Raw genomic sequence first — 19,780 nt, forward strand, 5'->3', positions numbered from 1 at the left:
AGAAAATAGACTATTCAAAAGAAATAACAAGAGCAGGATGCTTCCTAATATGTTCCAAAAGTAGAGAAAACAAACACACACACACAGAACAAACAAACAAACAAAGGACTTTGTTCCGCAAATACTTTCACATGTGAGAAAACGGCACTTTGCTGCCTCCACGTCAGCTATTTTTTGCAGCAAGGAGGACTGATTCACTTCTGGCAAGACTACGATTAATGCCATCTGACTAACAGGTAGTCAAATGACTTCCACAGATGTAAACCAACTTTTTCATTTTTCTTTTAAAACTATCTGTCATTAATACAATAGAGGATTCAAATGATGCACACAGACACATGCACGCACACCCTCATTTCGTGCATTTAACCAGTACCACACCATTGAAGAAGGTTGGGTCAACAAGTCCCACAAATCCTATTATTGCTGATAGTGAACTTGCAAGGTGAGATTGGACGGAGGCTTTCCATTGCAGACAGACTTTGTACAGTAGGTTAGGGACTAGGCAGGAAATGAAGACCTGTTTAAAGAGTTTTCCTTCCTGCATCACTCTGGTCAACACAGCCAGCACCCTTTTTGGCCACCATATTACTCCTGCTGTGTCTCAATGTCAGACATGTTCCTTACGAATCGTCTTGAAAGATTATTTGCAACTTTAACATTCTGACTGAGCAATGCAGTCCTCAGTGACGGTCTCCAATTGAAAAATACAATTGGAATAGCTGGAGAATAATTATAAAGAGTATAGAAAGCAACAATTGCCAAGAACATTCACATTATGATTTCAATGTCTAACCAAGATTCTCCTCCATCAGTAGTGAAAACAAGGAGACAGGAGGAGAGGAACAACAGAAGGGATAAGAAAGAGAAGCAGCTGGAAGAAATAAGCAGAAAGCCCCAGAATGGAAGTCTCTTGGCACGATCTGTGGAAAATAGACCCATATACACAGAGCTGAACCGTATAAAATAATCCATTATCATACACATATTTAAACTTTGCTATTACCTATTCTGCTCAGGTAAAGAAAAAAAAAATGGACCTTTGCTAGTTTAGAAAACTGCAAATAACAAAGGTCAAGTGAAATTGGTTTCTTCCTCTGCATGGTGCACTTGGCCTGTCCAGGCTTTGCAGATGGAGACTCTCTCACCAAAGCTCTCCTTGTTGGATAGAGTACTTGCGGCTTCTCAAAGTCTCATCAGCACTGAGAAGTGTCAGAAGTGGGACTGGGTAGTGGGAAGTACACGCAACAACGCCAGAAGTATTTCATTAAAAAAACCCCAAGAACAGTATGTTGTTAAACCAACAAAAAACTGACCATACAAAGTATCCTTCACAATTATTCCTCAAGATACATTTAGAGCAGACAAACAAAAAGCTGCTGTAAGCCAGCTCTCCAAGATAAATCCATGCTACCTAAAAATTAACTTGTAGTGTTCACACATGAAGCTGTACAGGTATACTTCACAGCAGAGGCAGCCACTTTACACCTTCTTAATGACACATTGTGATGAGATACTGATACTGAATATTTTTCCTGTGGGCAAAAAACTTAGGGAAGTCTAAAAGAGATCATTTAAGTGAATTGTTTTTGACATGTCCATTTCTGCAACTATTTGTTGCTTTTGATAAATGCCTTGAAAAAATCTTGTGACTGTGGTAGTGCACTGTAACAGATTGCCTTGGTCATCTGCCTCAGTTTCCTCATCTTGAAAGTTAAGATAATACTGAACCCTTTAGCAAACATTAATTACCTACTATTTTTTTAAAAAGCTATAGAAAAATTATGTATCACTTGGTGGTAAAAGCGCTGCAGCAAATATACATGTTACATTTGTCAGCATCAGAGGTACAGCAGCCAAACTCACCCTGGACAAAGTTACCCTCAGTTGAAGAAACGCAGAATTGTACAACTTTGTCACACAGTCAGCTGCAAATCTAACTTCAAGTTCTAGTCACAGAGGAAAGATGAAGATCTACAAATTATTCTTAAGGGAAAGCATTTTTAGCTAGTATCACAAATACAGGTATTCAGACTTTGCACAGCTGGCCACTGAACACTGCTGAAATTCAAGATTAAATCAAGCATGACCTGGAACACTGGAAGGTAAAGCAGACTGGGTTGGTTTGGATGCTTCCATGAGAAGGAAGCTATAGGCTGAAATCTTGAGTGATACCTCTTTCCAGCTTCCTAGCTAATTCTTGTTAGCATGAATGAATCATATTTAAATTGCTTTTCAATTTTACGATATTACAAGCATTAGAGAAGCATAAGTCACTTTGCTTGTTTAAATGGATGCTATTTCATGTTTACTGCCATAAGACATTGTAAATACAGTTATAGTCATTAAAAAGGACTATGAAGACACACCATTTTATTTTTGAACCACTGGTGTTCCTGTAAGTACTCAGTATCATAACTGTTTATTTTTATAAAAAATGTAATTTCTTGGGGTTTTTTTCTTCTTCACTTCTTTCCTTTTTCACTTCAGCTCTTTGCAGAAGCAATAGAGTTACAAAACCAGCCTCAGTCCTATGCTGGCTCAAGTTAGCAGCAATATTGTAAAGTAAGTTTCTGTGGCAAAAAAAATCATTAAAAGCAAAGATGACAGCTTGACTTTCAGATCACAGGCAGAGTTAGAGGGTTGGCATGTAAAGAAAAAAAATTCATATTCTTATTGGATATGGAATTCTCTGAGATAATAAATATGGAAGCCTGTAATGACATTTTGGGTCAGTCTCTTGAATATAACTAATAATCACAGTCTGCTCTTTCACGACCTTGGCTGCAGTTTACAGTGATACTTCCCAACTCACCATGGTGGCAACACAAATAAAACGTGAGATGTACAGAGGGATGTGAACAATGGGAAAAAGCAAAGAATTCTAGCAGAAATGCAGAGACGGGTGAGCATAGAAAGCTTAGACCTTTTGCCTACTTTTGTTAGCTAAATTTGGGGTTGAGAAGAGAGAGTTGCCCCTCACCCATGAGGAATGGCATTGCCCCACAGAGGGACAGGGGAAAGGGTGCCAGCCCATGGAGACACAGCCTCACCTTGACTTCAGAGCAGCACCACTGATCTAAAGTTCAAGAGTGTTGCCTGCCTTCAATGAAAAACAGGTTCCTCTACCTGAAACCTGTCTTTTAAAGTTGGCAAATCCAATGTAGCAGCACTTACAGAAAGGCCCGAGTCCCTGAAAGCTCCTGAGAGACAAACACAGTAATTTTAGAGGAAGCCTATACTTAATACTATAAACCAATTTCAAATTCAGAAAGTGTGAATACATAGTTATGTATGTGACATAGAGTCATGGATCCTCTTAAAATATAATTCTGTGATTCTACGATCCTCTTAAAATACATGCAGCTGAGTATCAGTTCTCTCATTGTCCAGTTCCCCAGTAGGTCCAATGACTACCGTGTATATAAGAATGTATTATGATCTAACAGCTTGGAAAAGGTGTCTCAAATCATTATTATTTTAAATGCAGAAGCACAAAAGCTGAAAGAATGTAATTTCAATATGAGTAGAAGTGACAAAAGAAAGCAACACACAATAAAAGTCAATACTGAAATATTAGCTAAGTTACAAACTTAAAATATTCTATTCTATTTTCTTTACATATAATACAAAGCTGCTTCATCATGTCTCCATTAGCACTTTCCATATCTTAGCTACAGTATGCTGATATGGGATTGTGTTCTGTGTGTTATGGTTGGTTACATATTTCTCAAGATAATCCACTTTGAAATTTATTAAGTAGTAAAACTAAAATTCTATAAGCTTTAATGGGATTTACACCAGGGAATTCACACTTAATATGGATGCAACACTGATGCTTAAAACTGTTGCCAGGAGAAAAAAAGACAGGCTTAATGTAGTTAAAGCAAAGCCATCACATCTTCTATTTATGTAGTCCTTCACAAGGGTAATCCTCTGTGTATTAAGGAGAGAAGAAAAAGTCACAGACTGGTTAGTATTTAAGCTTCTCTGATGCCAAGTGGGATAACTGCATTTGCCAATAAAGGGTGGTCTTATTGGTGTTGAGACTAATAAACTTTGGTAGAAGGATGGGAGGGCATTATCTTTGCTTTTCTTACAGGTCCAGAAAATGCTATTGCTCACATTTTCTACTGTATAATGCTGTACAATAACACTGCTATTGGAATATGTTCCCTGTAATATGTGTGTAGTATAATGAATACAAATTCACATTCTCCCTGTACCAGCCATTCCTCACAAACAAACTAAAGTAAAACTCCTCAGATTTTTCTCAAGAGAATATTTATCTCTATTGTTTTCAGTGTAAAATTAATTGTGGACTAGCCTCTAAATCATCTAGTTAACATGGGAGATGACTGACTTCATTTAGAAAGGCTGAGTAAGCTCTGAGCATGTGATCCTGAATTCAGTTTTCCAAGAATAAGTTTATCAGATGCAAAGTAAAAATGTAAGGTTGCTGAAGAGCTGAGATTTCAATGGAAGAGCACAGCAGGTCCTGAGTGTTGTTCAAAGGGGACCACTCAATGGCAGGTACATCAGAGTGAGGGCTCCACAGAAAAACATAGCGACCCTGGAGCTGGATGCCTTACCTGTACCAAGGAGGATTCAGTAGTTTTGTTTCAGGCTGCTGTTCTTCTGTCAGAGAATCAAATTAGGAATTTTGTAAAGTCTGAGATGTTTCTAGTGATTTACACAAGGTTTTCATTTTCTAATTCCTTCATGATTGTTCGAAGGGCTTTTATTTGATCTTATTCTGTAGAAGATTAGACCTCAATATTATACATATTTTCATTGGGACTGGTATATAAGGCTGCTAGGGCAAGACACCACCTGGGTAACATTGCTTGCTGTGAGTCAAATGTACTCCTAGAACAAAGTGCCAGGAGCAAATAATTCCACAGTGGCTGCACTCTCCAGTCAGTGGTTAGAAATAGTGTCTACATACCTCTATGGTTTGGAAAAGCAAATTATCCATCTCACAGAGCTTTCTCTTGAACACTCTAACATGCAGGGTGGGAAGAATGAATACCTCTGAACATTTATGCCATAGTCCCTTGTGGTACACTGAACCTCACGCTAAGATCGTTGAAACAAATACCGCATTTCTCATCCTGTATTTCCATTTTTTGTAGTGATATTGAGGGCTATTTTACATTCAAATGCTATCTGTCTTGAATTAATTAGGATAATAAGTATGCGGTACAGTGCAACACATTTTCAGTAGCCCTTACATTGTTTTCACCCTGTGAATGCTCTTGAGGGGAAATATACCACAAGAAAAGACACATGTGAAAGGAAAATGCAGTTACACTGAGTTTTCTCTCCTACTTCCTACTTATATATCTGTCTTTATTCTTTCTACAAAATATCCACATGGCTGATGGGCCACATGAGAAAGGACAGAGAGAAATACTGAGCAAGGAAAAAAACCAAAGAAAATGTTTATTTCCTCTAAAAAACTGTGCAGCAAATGGAGAACAGGCACCACAATTTTTTCCCAATATTCAAAATTCTTTACCGTCTCCAATCATATTCACTGAGGACATAGCCCCTGCATCTGTACCTCCTTGCTAATTTACCTTGCTACACCATACTCCAGTAACCAGCTTCCCCAAATGTCCGGATCAGGCATCAGCACCTATCCAGTCATAATTCCATGCTGCTAAAATCCACATACCAGGAAATAAAGGTGCAAACAGGTTCAAATGGAAGTGAGAACAGATGCAGGAATTCACAATCTGGACAAGCACAGATATGAAATCTGTGGGCTGGCTGTCCAAGAGCAGTTTATTGTCAGCTTTATTTCCTGGTTCACGTGTCATGTTTATATATATGTATGTGTGTGTGTGTGTAACATCCACACATACACATGTATATATGCAGATATGTAAGTGTATATATATGCTTTTCTTCTCAAGTTTGTACCTGTATTACCCTCAAATATACAATTAAATTATCATAAGCTTCACTGTATTATTAAAAATGCTACTTACAGGTTTCTATACATTTCATTGCATCCCTTTTAAAATAAATTCAAGAAATTATTTTTACTTCTTTTTGCAATTAATTTTAGTTGAATATTCATCCTTAATGGAATTAATATTTAACAGATTTCTGTAATCTGTCCAAGAATGTTTGCTAAAGAACAGTATTATTTCTACCGTTGCATTTGAAGCAAGAAATCCTTGATCTCTGAGAAACTGAAAAAATTGGCATTTCACAACCGAATATTAGACCATATCCTCGTACAATGCTCCTGAAACATGCAAACGTACCCACACATCTGGGAAGCTGTTTCTATAAAATCTCTCTCATGCAAGTAATCCTTAGTCAGCCTTTAGTCAAATTCCAACTATTCAACAAAGGTCTTAATTTCCTGAAAAGTCAACATTTTCTTTCAGAGATAGTGGCTGGAGAGTCAGGTGATGGAATAGAAATGCTGAAATAAAAATGCTAAATCAAGAATTTAAGAGCGAATGCATATTACTCAATTAAATTCCTTTGCATTTTTTTCCATTTTGCCAAGACATATTTTTCAATAATTTTTACATCTGGGAGCAAAAAACTCCTCATCACTTGAAAGCCAGTACATAATTAGCAACAAACACATCTTTTGTCCTGTAACAACTTACTATTTTACCAAAGGGAAACAACACTTTAGTCTTCTGTCAGAATTAACTGACCTTTATGAACAACTATGAATAAAAATATTTTATGCTTTGGGGGCTTCTAAATATTATTGTTCTCTGTATTTTCAGCTCTCATACATACAAAAATTTATCTAGAATAATTCTGCTCTGAGAAGGTATGAATATTAAACACTATGATCTGTACATTCATGACATCAGACATCCACTGTCAGAAAATGGGAAACTTTCATGCAAACCGCAGAGACTTGTGGCAATTACCTCTATCTTTCTTGATCTTTCCAGAGCAAGCAAAGAAATGGCAGAACAGTACAAAGACTCTTTTTTTTTAAGGGCTATTATTGCTAGTTGATGGAAAGTTGTCTTCAGCATTACAATGATGGTTATAAGCCACGCATGGATGTCGTGCAACCAACTAAAAATATATTAGACTGGATTTCCTTGTTAAATCACAGTAATCCCTCCTCTTGATCCACTCTGTTTATTTGAGCTGACTTCAAATACAGTTCCATTTATGGTCTGTATTTAGCCCTATAAATACGGTAGTTAAAATAATTTCTATACAAAATCTGTAGAGACATTTAGGATCTTTCCCTATTATCAGGAAAAACATAAGGTAATGTTATTTGAGGAGAGGGGACAGTCACTGGAAATGCAAATTGGACAGTTACTTGGATGCTCACTTCCACGAGCGAGTATATTTTCCCCCTCTGTCATGCCCCAATATTTGCTGTATTCTTGGCACGTCCTCCAACCCTCAGAAAGTAGACTGAGAGTAGAAACTTAGTTTTTCGACTCATCGTTATTGAGGAAGCCTCCTGAAAACTCTACTTCATCCTTGCCATGGGTGCAGCAGGGAGTCCACTTCTTTCAGGACTATCACAATATTTTGAAGCCTTTCTTTTTCAATGTTCTTGTCAGCTCACCCCACTATGTGGATTTCCAGAAAGGGTCGGGGCAGGGGTTCCCCATAATGGTGCCTTGCAGACACTTCCTTGCTTACACGCAAATGCTTGAGGTGACTCTGCTTAAGCCCTGTTTTGTTGATTATGCTTTCCTTTCATTCACATCACTCCAGGCCCTTGCAAAAGACCCAAGTAGCACAGTCTTCTAGCTGCTGTAGTCCTTTTTTTACATAGGCCCAAAGTAAAAAGTCCCAAAGCCTCTGACCGGACATTTCCAAACTACTTCCAAGCCTCACCTGGAAGATCTGCCTTGCTACCACATTTCAGAGCTCTGCCCTGTTCACAGAGGTCCCTTCCAACCCGAACATTCTGTGATCTTCTGTGATTGCGGATGCCCGATTACCACGCTTGAAGAACATCAGCACACCTACAGTACAGCTCGACTCTCACACCTTCTACATCCTACATTCCCATGGGATTTTCTTTAGCTAACCCAAATAGCCCATCTGCCTTGCATGCAGTTAGAATGTGAAGAATCCTTCTGTTACACAAATCTGATCATTACACTGTTGGTCCTACATATTTATGGTGCTAGAACAGTTGCCTCAGATTTAAATCTCCTTTGCTTCCACATGCTGTACTAGTAACCCTAAAATGGATTTTCTGCTTTCTAAGTAGGCTGTGATCCAAGCTATGAATTGACCATGATGTGCAGTTAGATGACATCTCAATATGACATCAAATAGTCTCTTTAGGGTACACAGTCTGCAGTAACGTACACCAAGAACTAGCTGGAGCAGGACTGAAAGTTGGGTATTAGCTGAGCATCCTCAGCAGTGCAGCTCTCAGAGAACAAATTACTGTATCTAGAAGAAAATACTGCTTTCTAAATGCTTGACCAACTGCTGAGAAAAATTGGAAGGTGAGAGGAACAGATGGTTCTCTCTCAGACCAGGGAAGACTGAACGGAGACAGTAAGACTGAGAGCAAGTGTAAAAAACTAATACCTGAACTTGCTTCCCTCATCTTCCTCTCCTCCCCCTCTTCTCCCAGAGAATCTAAATAATGCAATTTTGGAATAACTAGTATGACTGCAGAAGTAATCAAAAGAGTACCAGAGCCTGGAGAAAAAGCCTTCAGCCCATGAGAACTGCACTCACAGAGCCGCACTCAATCCTTCCAAAATGCTCAGTAAGTGAAAATAGGTTTCTGGAATAAAATAATTACTACCAGTTTAGGCTTAGATCTTTGCTCTGGAGCTGACATCAGAGGTCAGATTAGATACAGACTTCATTCAAGAGGAGTCTACAATGGAGATTTAAATAATCTCCTTTTCCTTGAAAGCTATTTTTAATATCAGATAACCAATATATCAGCTGTTTTGCAAAATAATGTTTCTATACACGTAGCTGTATCAATTATTTGTATCTGTGAAGGTAGCTGACTTGATTTTCTAATCCGAACATTTTTCAAACATGATTTCTTGGTCTAAAAGGTGCTCTCTTTAAGATCACCATTGTAGAAGTGAAAGTTTCCCATTTACTAGCTGGCAGCATAGTCAGAATATGCTTTGAGCTGACTAGATGTATTATCACCTGTCAGCTATTTAGAGCTCCTATTAAGTTAGAAGATAGACCGCACTAAGTCGGGGAAAACTACATCTGCTTCCAGACATCAAACTGACGTTTCCTGGAAAGAAAATGCCCCACCTGTTCACTATAGTCTTTGGAGCTGCCAGTAGGGAAAGCAGACATTATTTTCAGGATAACCAACTGAAAACAGATTAGCAAATATTAAAACTTTGCCACTACATTATTAACTCCAGTACGTTACTCAGGACTGGAAGCATTTGTATTAAATATGGCACATGCTGGAAATTATTCAAAAGAACAAATCAGATACAGGAATAAGGCCAGTAACAATGACTCCGGGGGGAAAAAAATGCCCTGAAATGAATGGATTCCTATTTTCCTAGTACTTTGAATAGGAACTGTCTTCTCATTGATGCTTAGCACTTTCATATAACGTGGCCAATGTTTTATTGATCTATGAGTCTAAGAATCCCAGAGTCTGGTTTTATGTGATGTAGCAATGAAAATAATTGCAGGTAAGCAGCTTCTTATGTCTCTGCAGATAATTTGTCAGACTCGTGAGCCAGTATTGAGATGTCATCAGGAACTCAATCAGATCACTAAAATCATTGGTTCAAATTTCTTAATTTGAATTATATCTCCCGAAATGTCTTTCCGGCTGATCAAAGACGGAGCCTGCTAAGTAACAGCTTCAGCATTTCTTCTTGTGATTGAAATCCTAAGAACAGTTATAAATACTAGAAAGTGGAATGTCTGGGCCATAGAATATATTCAGCAATGTGACTCTTGTTATATTAAAAATTTCCATGGGCATCAAGTGAAATAGAGGTAAGGAATGTTTTGCCTATAGAACCCAAAGCAAATGAAAGCAGGCATTTTAGCAGGATTTAGTACTTAGTAATTAGTATATAGTATTTAGTATTTAGTTTACATTGATTTCAAAGACAGACAATTAATTCACTAACAGTTCTGCATATTTTTAAACAATTTAATTTTTAAACATTATAGAAAAATGACACTAACATATTTGTGAAAACTAGCACACTAACTAGTTAGATCAGGCAAAAAGAATATAAATAAGTACATGGTAATAAAAAGTAAATATGTTTCAAGAGCCAAGAGTGTAGGATTTAAAGAATTTCTGGCTTCATAAAATATAACTCGCTTTCAGCATTTTAGAAATCAATCTTGTCAATGGATTTCATGTTCAAAGGACTGCAAGCATGAATCACAGATTTGACAGTACCAAATTTCTTGACTGTACCCAGGAAGCTATATTTGTGTTTGGTTAACTGAAAAAGTGTTTCATTTAAATAAAACCCCTGTCTAGTACAATCACCTTTCTCCCCAATCCCCACTCTCAAGTCCCCACCCCCAACCTTGCTGTTCTTAAAATTATCAGGAAGATACTAAGCTATCTCCAAAAAGCTGTCTGCGAAGGGTAGGTGGCAATTGTGATGTTAAAAACCAATTTTTATTTTGAAACCCTGCATTGCTTACAGCTTCATCATTCTGAGCATCATGTTCTTTAACTGTAATATTGCAATTCTGGTTTCTAATGGATCTTATTTCAGGGTCACACTTGTATCATTCCCAATTGGATTTTGAAATGCAGCTCTTCTTGCTGTGGAATTTCAAAGTTTTAAGTTATTAAAATTGTATGTCTTTGTATATTTGCTATTGATATAATACAGTGAAGTAATTTCTTTGAGGCAATTATAGTCCTCTGAAGTTAAGGCTTTGTTGCAACCACCAGAATGAAATCTGAATGCCTTTTAGAATTTGCTCAGAATTTTCTTCTGCTGTATACCCTGAACTGGGAAAAACGTTAGCAAATCAATTGATTTAGTGGTTGCACATCTATGTGAGTACCCACGAAAGATGAAAATTAAATTTTTCTTTTGTATGTAATGTTTTAAAATAGGGACTAAAAGATAACAAGGTGTTCCTACTCTATCAGTTCTTCACAAAGAACTGCATGCATTTTACTATTTTATATGAATTATGAAATCCTTATTCAAGGGAGCTCTCAAACAGTAGGCAAGAACAATAACAAACCCCATATATTTTCCTAGTATTTCTAATGAATGGACTAGTGGTATAGTTAATAAATGGGACAATTTCATTATCTTTCCTGTTCAGGAGGTTAATTTAACTCTATATTCTTGTAACTAAAAGCAGATTTTTTTAGATTAAACTAACTTTCCAGCATTCTGGTTAATTTGTAAGCAAAAATTATTTTCACTCCCCCCCTTTTTTTTTTTAATAGAACAGATTTCTGTATGTAACTGTTGGGACACAAATCACCTGCAGAGTATTTGCAGAGTAAGACAAATATTTCTTGTTCTGCAATGAATTCATCAAAAATGTTTCTCAGAACCTTAAATCCCTAATTCAAGGGCAGAAATCCAGCTAGATTTGTACTGCAATCCTTTATGATCTCTTTGTAAGATCCTTGCAGACCTTTAAGATATCTTGATTTTATAAACCCTCTACCAATTACTAACTTGACTCTGGATTTCAATTAGGATTCATGTTCTTGGTGCACTACGTTGATAAGTAACTCCGCTTAATCCTGTAATTGCAAGTAAAAAAAAAATCTCTTTGTGTTACTGTTTGATCATCATTCCTTAGAAAATATTATATCTTACTTCATGATAAGCAGCAAATGACCATCCAGTAATAAACATCAGTTAAGAAAAGAACATACAAATATTTTTGGCTGTTATCTTTGATATTTTTAAAATTTGTCTTGGTTCACAATGAAATAATGATACTTAAGTAGAACTCTAAGAAAGTGACAGCTTGATTAAAAAAATTGTCTTTGATTTTGAAGGGTTTGAAATTTTTATTTCAAATACATTGAAGGAGATTTTTAAACAAAAAAGTATCACTGAAGAATACTGACAGCTTTCACCCAGAGGATGCAGAAAAAATGATGTGAACTACTTCAGTCAAAAAAAAAAAAAAAATCAGCAGCTGCACTTTCCTTAAACAATGTTATGTGATAAAATAAATAATTTTATATGCATAATGTTAGTATATAATATATTTACACAGAAATGCATGTATGTACATATATATAAAATTTTCTATTTCTCATTATTAAAGTCTTTTGGAAAGTTTGTTCTTAGCAGATGCATTATGTTCTGTTTGTTTCCAAAAACTGAAAAAGAGATGCAACACTAATACCAGTCCTCCCAAGTTGCAATGAATTATGCTTTACATTTAAGAAATATTAGTTTAGTTTACTAGATGTAGAAGAGTTTAGAAATTCTCCTAAATCTGCATTTCTAGGATTCTAGATAATCCTAGAACACTTCAAAATGGTTGAGGCTTGACACTGTGAATACACATCCAGAATAATGCGAGTACCTAGTTGCATTTTTCCATAATTCTCTACCTTGGGCATGTTTTGAGCAAACTTTCAGATGAACAGGCTTGAGTAATGCAAAGCCTATTTGAATGTCAATATGAAGTCTTCATGCTCCATTACTTGTGTTTTGGTGGGCTCAGTTAAACAAATCAGGAAACAGAAATGTGAGATCTAATTGACGAGTCACAAATAAGCATACAGGTCAGATTCCAAACTCCAACTTTGCAATGTGATGGATGAAATTTTAGAGAACTGCAGCCAATCTAAGAACCTCTTAATACAAAATTTGACCAGTGTTGACTTTTCTCAAATTACTGGATATATTTCATTGCTAAATAATTACCAACCCCAGTGCCACATTCACAGAATCATATGAAAATAGGACTAGAAGGGATGTGACATCTCCCTTTTGCCTTCTTCTAAAGAAATTTCAAACACTATTTTTCACTGTTTGTGAAATAAAATTCTTCCTTGCTGAGCAGTCAAGCTGTCACTTCCAATATTTTAAAAGGACTTTTAGGCTGAATTTTACTTCAGATTCCTTTGCTAACCAACACTGCTCAAGAAGCTAAGGTGTACTCTAATGTGAAATGCCACACAGTAAAACAGACACAATTCTCACCTTAAGTGAGGCACTAAGATGCCACTGTATTACCTAGAATTTCTACAGTTGTGTTGATGTGCAGCTCTTCTGTCCTGCTGCATACCCTGCAAACATTTAGAAAATAAAGGCCTTGTAGTAGAGAGCTTGAGCTTTCATTTTTGAGTCCAAATGCTGCATTTCAATATGCTTTTTAGAGACAGCTTTACAATCCTCCAAATTATAGCCAGCCATACTGCCAGACTAAGACAGAGGAAGAAGCAGCTCTGCAAAAATGCAAAGGAAAAAAAACCAACATACAGTAGATATTGCTAGCCTAGCCCACTGGGAATATATTGTTGGTCACAGCATGGATCTAACACTGCGGGGTATATTTACAGCATGGGGTATGGAGAACTACACACACAAACAATCGTGAGAACAGTATATTTTTTCTTATGGGAAATGCATTGAAAATTGACCCTGTTGCGATGTAAATGGGGAACTGGGTTGTTGTGGAAAGTTTAAGGGTTTGTGTGCTTTTTAAGTGTTCTTCTTAAGTGATCAAAAGTCTCTCTGAGTCACAACAGTCAAAGCTGGCAAAGACCACATATTGCTCTAATTCTGGTCTTCATGACATCTTGCAGAGATTAATGCTTGAAAGATATTATTAGAACTTTTTATTCCTTTATCCCAAACTGACACCATATGAAAAGCTTTCCATGATAGCTCTTCAATATCTTCTCTTTTAATTTTTGAAGCTATACCATGTAAATTAAACTGAGAAAATCACATCAAATCTAAAAAAAAGAGCTAATACGCACTACATACAGACACTTCAACACCTGCCATATCCTCTCTTGATCAGGTAGTAGAATAATCACTCTACCCTTTGAAGTATGAGTGCTTCAGCCTTCAGTTTTACATTGCTTCCTCTCTGCTTCTTTCTTTCCCCATGGAACTGCTGAGTCTATGTTTACAAAGCTTCTTACGTACATGATAAGACCGAACAATATTACAATTCTCCTAATCAGTCGGACACGGTACTTTCAGGGCCTTCTTATCACAGTTTAGTCTAGCAGCGTAAGGCAAGGTTGATGGAATTGTGTCTGTTCTGAACATCTCCAGGAAAGCATCCCTGGCAGAGATTCTTTACACCGTGAGATAGCTAGCGACAAATGAACAGACTGCCATGGGCATACACCAGCATGTCGTAAGGGACTGATCTATATCACCACTGAACACTTCCTTGACTTCCAGAGGCTCTGGTAGTAAAGAGTGGATTTCTAAATTAGTTCCTCAAGGAAAGGTTTCTCTTCAGAAACCTTTTGCAACCTTGCTTCTTCATTTGAATTAACCACACTAAGCCCATTGCTGTACTATCAATATTGATAATTTCAAGGTATATATGTATTTCCAGCAAGCACAATAACACTAATTTTTTGTGGTATTACTTCTTTGTTGTAGTAAAACATTATTTTATGGCAAAGTAACTCCCCCCCATCTCCTAGTTCCATAGAGGAAAAGACTTTTGTAACAGATAAAGTAAAAAAATATGTATGTCTTTCCTTTAACTATCAAAAGGAAATATTGTACCAGAAGCCTAATAGAGAAAAGATGCCTCTAAGTCATCGTTGATAGTGTTCTACAGCTCAGTATGTATTTCAAATTGCTCACACAGCAAAATAAGTGTATTGATCAGTCATCCATGCCATTATTTAAACAAGGAAAACATGTCTTCTTTCACCAAAAACACTTCAGAAAAGTGAATCTGAAATACTGTGCCATTTTCAAATATCAAAACTGGGATATATGGAAAGTTGAAATGCTTGCAAAACTTACCACAGTGACAAAATTCAATGTGAATTAAACCTCGATGTCCTGACTCTTTAAGCAGTAGAGCAATCTGAATACAAGAGCTGGCACGTAAATTGAGTAGGAAGATGCATTTTCACATAGTCATTTTCTCCAAGAGGAAATGAATATTATCTTCCGTTTTCCAGTTAAAAAATACAGTGAAGATTACTCATCCTTAAAAGAGATGTTAGCACAATACTTACTGGTAATGTAGAAGCAATAATAGTTGACATAAGTGCAGAAGTGTTATGAAAACATGCCTTGTATATCAACAATGTGAAAAAAACCTATTGTATTTCAAAAAAATTAAAAGCTTAATTTCTGCTTACTTAAGCACATGTAGAATTTTTATACACAGATTAGAAGTTAACAGTACACTGCATCAGTATCCATAATTTACGTATGTGGTGTAAATATATGTCTATTGGAACTTCCACTTATGAATTAAATACAATCACAGTTAAAGTCTTGTTTATCTTGGCTTAGATCTTCAACAAATAGTAAAAGTCCTGCCTACAGATGAGTTGGTAAGTGGGTGTTCACTGCTTCACAGTTACCCGCTGAAAGCTCAATGTATCTCAGAAGCCACAGAAACAGACACAGTAAGCAAAAATGAATCTTTTATGTGTTTATGATTATTAATGGTGCAACACACAATAAATTTCCAGCGCTATACAGAGCTAAAACGCTTATTGGAAGAGGAGTCTCTGAGCTACAGAAAGTCCTCCTTCAACAGACTAATCTCTTTTCAAGGCAACTACTGCATCTCTCTTGTCAACCAGTTTAATAACTGCTGTAACTCAAGAAGATGCAATACTCTGGTCAGTGAGCAAAAAGGCTCAAAAGCCTTCCTAGGTTACAATATATATCATAATCTCATTTGAAGATCTATTTCTATCTCCTCCACTTTCTTGTCTATATTATAATAAAAATCTGACAGACCAACGTGTTCTCAAAGATCTGAATAAGCATTTTAAATGAAAAGTCATTATCTAGAATATTGACTAGCATGAGGAGAGCATTTAAATACTTCAGGTCTTGGCAGACATCAATAATCTCACAAAAATGGCACCTGTCTGCAAGTGTTGCATACCAGCCTTGCTGCATTAAAATCAATAAATTTATGACTATTTCCAGCAGACAGGAATCTGGCCCAGAGAAAGTATAGTTCAGCGTATCACAGTACCAGTTCAAGCACAGCTAAAGACAGTGCTAATGGTACTTCAAAAACAAGGAAAAGCTTTTGTACTTTTTGCCTTGGAAGTATGGTTTGTGTCTGCAGGTAAAAAAAATAAAATCCTTTTACATTTCATTTTCAGTAAGAGGCTTACAGCTGTTAAGAGTCATGAATTATTACTTATGATAACACAGTAATGAAAAAATTGTTGAAAAACAGATCCCACAACTTAAATTTCCAGTTAGACAGAAAGTTATTTTTTGAATAATGATTTGTTCAGCACAGCATCTGTTATGAGGACACGTGAAAAGTGACAGGAGAAGGAGACTATCTTGTTAACACATCAAGGATGAGCACAACTGTCTTTCAAACCAGTGCTCTTTTTATCTGAATGCAGTACAAGAACATTGAACATTGTCTGGACAAAGGATGGCTCCCTCTCTCCTCTCCCACTTATTCCTTCTTTCCATCAATCTTCTGATTCATATACACATTTGAAAAATAATCTGTGTTTGCAGAGATGGATGTTTGTCTTTGTGTCCTTAAATTCCACATTTTTGTGCAACCTACAGAGTGCTGTCTTTGGTCCAACATCGTAGAAATAGGTTTAGAGCCTAAACGAACTGCAGGAAATTCCCACGAAGGTATGGGAGCAACCAACAAGATTTTGGCCTTGAGTTTCTAACATACAGCTTGGCTGCTGTTACCTGGCAAAATAAGGGGAAAGGGTATCAGACTGGCCCTCAGGAATCCCAGGCCCGGGAGGTAAGAGAAGAAGCCTACAGAGAGGACGACTTTCCCTTGGTCGAGGAGGACTGTGTGAGGGATCGCTTAAGCGATCTGGATGTCCACAAATCCATGGGCCCCGATGGAATGCACCCACGAGTGCTGAGGGAGCTGGCGGATGTCATTGCTGAGCCACTCTCCATCATCTTTGAGAGGTCCTGGAGGACTGGAGAGGTGCCCGAGGACTGGAGAAAGGCCAATGTCACTCCAATCTTCAAAAAGGGCAAGAAGGAGGACCCAGGGAACTACAGGCCGGTCAGCCTCACCTCCATCCCGGGAAAGGTGATGGAGCAGCTTATCCTGGAGGCCATCATCAAGCAAGTGGAAGAAAAGAAGGTTATCAGGAGTAGTCAGCATGGATTCACCAAGGGGAAATCATGCCTGACCAATCTGATAGCTTTCTACGATGACATGACTGGCTGGGTAGATGAAGGGAGAGCTGTGGATGTTATCTACCTTGACTTCAGCAAGGCTTTCGACACAGTCTCCCATGATATCCTCCTGGGGAAGCTGAGGAAGTGTGGGCTGGACGAGTGGTCGGTGAAGTGGATAGAGAACTGGCTGAATGGCAGAACTCAGAGGGTTGTCATCAGCGGCGCTGAGTCTAGTTGGAGGCTGGTGACAAGTGGTGTCCCTCAGGGGTCAGTACTGGGCCCAGTCTTGTTTAACTTCTTCATCAACGACCTGGATGAAGAGTTAGAATGTACCCTCAGCAAGTTTGCTGACGACACCAAACTGGGAGGTGTGGTAGATACACCAGAAGGCTGTGCTGCCATTCAGCGTGACCTGGATAGGCTGGAGAGCTGGGAAGAGAGGAACCTGATGAGGTTCAACAAGGGCAAGTGCAGGGTCCTGCACCTGGGGAGGAACAACCTCATGCACCAGTACAGGCTTGGGGTGGACCTGCTGGAGAGCAGCTCTGCGGAGAGGGACCTGGGTGTCCTGGTGGACGACAGGTTAACTATGAGCCAGCAGTGTGCCCTGGCTGCCAAGAAGGCCAATGGGATCCTGGGGTGCATCAAGAAGAGTGTGGCCAGCAGGACGAGGGAGGTTCTCCTTCCCCTCTACACTACCCTGGTGAGGCCTCATCTGGAGTACTGTGTCCAGTTCTGGGCTCCGCAGTTCAAGAAGGATGAAGAGCTACTGGAGAGAGTCCAGCGGAGGGCTACAAGGATGGTGAGGGGACTGGAACATCTCCACTACGAGGAGAGGTTGAGGGAACTGGGCTTGTTCAGCCTGAAGAAGAGAAGGCTGCGAGGGGACCTTATAAATGCCTACAAATATCTGAAGGGTGGGTGTCAGGAGGATGGGGCCAAGCTCTTTTCAGTGGTGCCCAGTGACAGGACAAGGGGTAATGGGCACAAACTGAGGCACAGGAAGTTCCGTCTGAACATGAGGAGGAACTTCTTCTCTCTGAGGGTGACGGAGCACTGGAACAGGCTGCCCAGGGAGGTTGTGGAGTCTCCTTCTCTGGAGATATTCAAGACCCGCCTGGACAAGGTCCTGTGCAGCCTGCTGTAGGTGACCCTGCTTCGGCGGGGGGGTTGGACTAGATGACCCACAGAGGTCCCTTCCAACCCCTACTATTCTGTGATTCTGTGATTCTGTGATTCTGTGATCAGAAGTGCAAATCATGGACCATTTCCCATACAGACTTTAGTCTGATGTTTTCTCTGACTCTAAGATTGCTACAAGGAAAACTCTTCTTATTCTGACATTAAAAAACCCAAAACCCAGCCTGCTACACACTTCATAGTTTTGTGGAGGTTTTTAATTTATTTTTCTCCTTTTATTTTCAGCTCTCTCCTGCTCACACAATCCCTGACTGCAGTCATCGCCCCTTTCTCCATGTAATCATGCCCTGAGACACACTGAGTTGCATCAGTTTAGATTTTGCAGTAGCACTGCACCCTCAATGCTAGCACAGCCTGGAGAGGCATTCTTCTCTCTATCCTTTTCACCTGCTCTCTTCAGCACACACACTGTGGGTTCTTTCTGCACATCCAGATTCATTTGCTTGTAAACATGGAGTTCCTCTGCCTACGATTTTGATAAAAAAGTGGCAGAAAAACAGCTCTGCCCGTGAATTTGAAACTTCAAAGAGATGACAACGGAACATGTCCTTCTTAATATTAACACGTAGAAAAACTGTTACAGGTTAAGTGTGAGGCTCAGTTGCTGAATTAGTAGGTTTTGTGTTGGAAAGTCCTGAAACCTGAGGATTTTATCTCATCCTATGGAAAGCCAATAGGTAAACTGACTCAATTTTTGGAAAGTATACATCAGTTCTTCATTGGCAAGGGTGGTAGTGGTGATGGTGAATTTGTTTATGGAGATGTATATACCACACACATGGGTTCTAATAGATGATGTGGAAGGTGCGACACCTTCATGCCCTTCATTATATTCTTATCCTTCTGAGGGGTTGAAATTTTTACCTGATTTCTTGGATCCATCTTTTCCATCTATGAGAGGATGCACCCATGGTAGCGGCACTGGAATTAGGTTCTTCACTTTTGCACCAAGAGGAGGAAACAACATGAAAGCCATTTCAATTGCTTGATGCTTTTTGATGCTTCTTACAGCAACAGTGGAAGCTAAAGAAAAGAAAAAAGTGTACAATGACCAACATCTTTCCTCTGATATATACATAAATGCAATTGACATTCACAGTAATAGCCTGTACAGATACATTTCCTTTTATTACTTAACTGAAACACATTAGGATGGAACTATGAAATTCTGCAAGTTAAAAGGCTGAGATCTATGTAGGCTTATAAGCTGTGGAGCTGTTGGATGTGGTTTAAAAAAAGGACACAGATGTCCAGCTTGGAAAGATTTAATTGATTACTGTTCT

The 19,780-nt window shown here is 38.3% G+C and overlaps 1 protein-coding gene across 1 annotated transcript in view; it reads right to left on the reverse strand.

The window, feature by feature from the left end:
* Positions 1 to 19,780, reverse strand: part of IQCM (IQ motif containing M) — a 108,953-nt gene that overhangs the window by 3,929 nt on the left and 85,244 nt on the right. Inside the window, 1 exon segment of the mRNA XM_075422097.1 lies at positions 19,362 to 19,520. Coding sequence (XP_075278212.1) covers positions 19,362 to 19,520 — 159 coding nt within the window.

Source organism: Opisthocomus hoazin, chromosome 5, assembly GCF_030867145.1.
Source record: "Opisthocomus hoazin isolate bOpiHoa1 chromosome 5, bOpiHoa1.hap1, whole genome shotgun sequence".
Lineage (NCBI taxonomy): Eukaryota > Metazoa > Chordata > Aves > Opisthocomiformes > Opisthocomidae > Opisthocomus > Opisthocomus hoazin.